Source organism: Benincasa hispida, chromosome 12 (assembly GCF_027475165.1).
Source record: "Benincasa hispida cultivar pf3 chromosome 12, pf3_genome.v1.1, whole genome shotgun sequence".
NCBI lineage: Eukaryota > Viridiplantae > Streptophyta > Magnoliopsida > Cucurbitales > Cucurbitaceae > Benincasa > Benincasa hispida.
In genome coordinates this window covers 62,957,496-62,959,537 of record NC_143489.1, presented here as the reverse complement: position 1 = coordinate 62,959,537, position 2,042 = coordinate 62,957,496, and the positions used below count along the sequence as shown (strand labels likewise).

Genomic DNA, 2,042 nt, shown 5'->3' with positions numbered 1-2,042 from the left:
GATTCAAACCTCCCATGTGCCACCAAAATTACCCTCCTCCTATTCAGTAACAAAATCTGAGGACTCAACTTTAACTAATTCTGAGGAAAAATTACTCCAAATTATTTTTCTGACTGAAATAATGAGAGCAGCAAGAAGTTATAAAGTCTAGAGAGTTATGAATTTTTTATACTCACAGTGTAAGAAGTTGACAAGATATAAAATTGATATTTTTTATAATGGGACCGGCCACCGACTCCTTGGACCAAACGAGAAGTGAAGTTCAATATTCTACTTTCCAACTTCGTGAGTCAAATATCACTCCTAATGTAATCAATTCATTCTTATGTAAAATTTGTCAACTATAACGAAAACTTCTAACTCTATCAAACATGAGACAGGAAAGATTCAGATATGGACATCCATCTCTGTCCAACCTCACAGATTATGCAGGTTTGAAACACAGGAATTCAATATCTAAGCTTCTATTTAGTAACTATTTGATTTTTTATTTATGATTTTTGAAAATTGAGCTTATAAACAACCTTTTCACTTCTAAATAAGTAGGTTTTGAAAGCTGGTTATTGTTTTTGGAATTTGGCTTCTCGTACTCAAGAATATACAGAAAGCAAGCAACCAAACGGGGCCTAAACATTCCGAAATTCCAAACGAGAACAGAAAAGGAAGCAGCGAATAAAAAATGATAGACTGAAAAACGGTATGCTATAAATGCGTTATAGTACAAACATGATCTGATCTGCAATATGGTTCAACAGAAAGAAGCTCAACTAAAAGTGTCTCAGAAAAATGAAAATAACAGGAGAAAAAAAGGGGATACATTGAGGATATGATGAATGAAATACAAGCAGAATAGAAAGTTGTTGTTGGAGTCAATGTAAGTGAAGAAGAAGAAGAAGAAGAAGAAGAAGAAGGCAAGTTGAATAGGAAGGCAGAGCATTAGGAGCTGCAAAGGAACCTGGGAGACCAAATGGCGAAAGAGCAGAGGAATAAGGAGCAGCAGCTTCGAACTGGTCTGGATTTGGAGGGCTGGGGTTTGAAGGAATGGTAGGAATAATGTTGTCACCTTCACCTGTAGAAGGCAATAATGGAGCAATTTCAGGGGAGAGTTCTTCAAAAGCAACCAAAGGTGATGCCATCACAAACATAATGGCTGCTGACCAATACCAAAAGGAAGCCATTCTAATCATCATCAAATCACTGCACTCTCTCTACACTAATATATCTCTCAACCAGCCTACTTTCAATAAATTTTAAAACAAAATATTTACGGTTACGGTTTCCATCTAAGACTAACAACAGAGGATGATGGGTTCGGGGAGTTTTGTTCGAAATTATGACGTGGGGCCCTTTGAAATGGGAGAATTGGAAAAGCCAGGTAGGACAAAATCCACGTGGATGATTTGGAGTGGACACAGGTTGTAATGTTTTGGGGATGGGACAAAAGATTGGACTTTTTGGGGTAGTTGAGGATTCCTTTATAACCCGTGATATTTGTTCTCCTTAATTTACGTTAAAATTTTGAGATCTTAGAGTGCAGTCCAATTAAAATATGAATTTCACTAATTACTCTCTCTATTCTAATTACTCCAATTTCAATTATTAATCCTACGCTTCTCAAACTTATCGTCGAGCGCAATCACCACATAATGAGGAACATAACAAATAAAGCCAATTCTATTTAAAAGGGCTCCTCTAAAACGAACAAAAAGGACATGTAAAGATACACGAAAAGTTATATAGAATTTGAACTGATGAAATGTATGGTGATGAGAAATTGGAAATGTTAAAAAGAGTGCCCACTAGCATTTGTATTTTCAGAGGGTATCGAGCAAAGTCGACAATCAAAGATAAATAGAAAAAGTAAAACAATAGAGAATCAATACACAAATCTGTGGGTTGACTACGTCTACAAGCAGAGAGAGGGAGCAGTTTCAAGAAGTGCCTCTAGGGTTAGAGAGAAAATATTCAAATTGAGAGATGCCTATTGACCCAAAAGTTTAAATTAGTGGGTGAAGGAGCTTGAACTTAAGATATCTTGCAAT

At 36.1% G+C, this 2,042-nt stretch overlaps 1 protein-coding gene across 1 annotated transcript; it reads right to left on the bottom strand.

Moving 5' to 3' along the window:
• Window positions 1–683: 683 nt before the first annotated feature.
• Window positions 684–1,288, bottom strand: AGP25 (arabinogalactan protein 25). Its single transcript, XM_090307923.1, has one exon. It carries the CDS (start codon window positions 1,188–1,190, stop codon window positions 870–872), a length of 321 nt encoding a protein of 106 aa, XP_090164049.1. The 5' UTR covers window positions 1,191–1,288; the 3' UTR covers window positions 684–869.
• Between the last annotated feature and the right edge of the window lie 754 nt (window positions 1,289–2,042).

Coding starts and splice junctions, on each gene's coding strand:
- AGP25 (XM_090307923.1), bottom strand. CDS start 1,190: ATGATGATTAGAATGGCTTCCTTTTGGTATTGGTCAGCAGCCATTATG.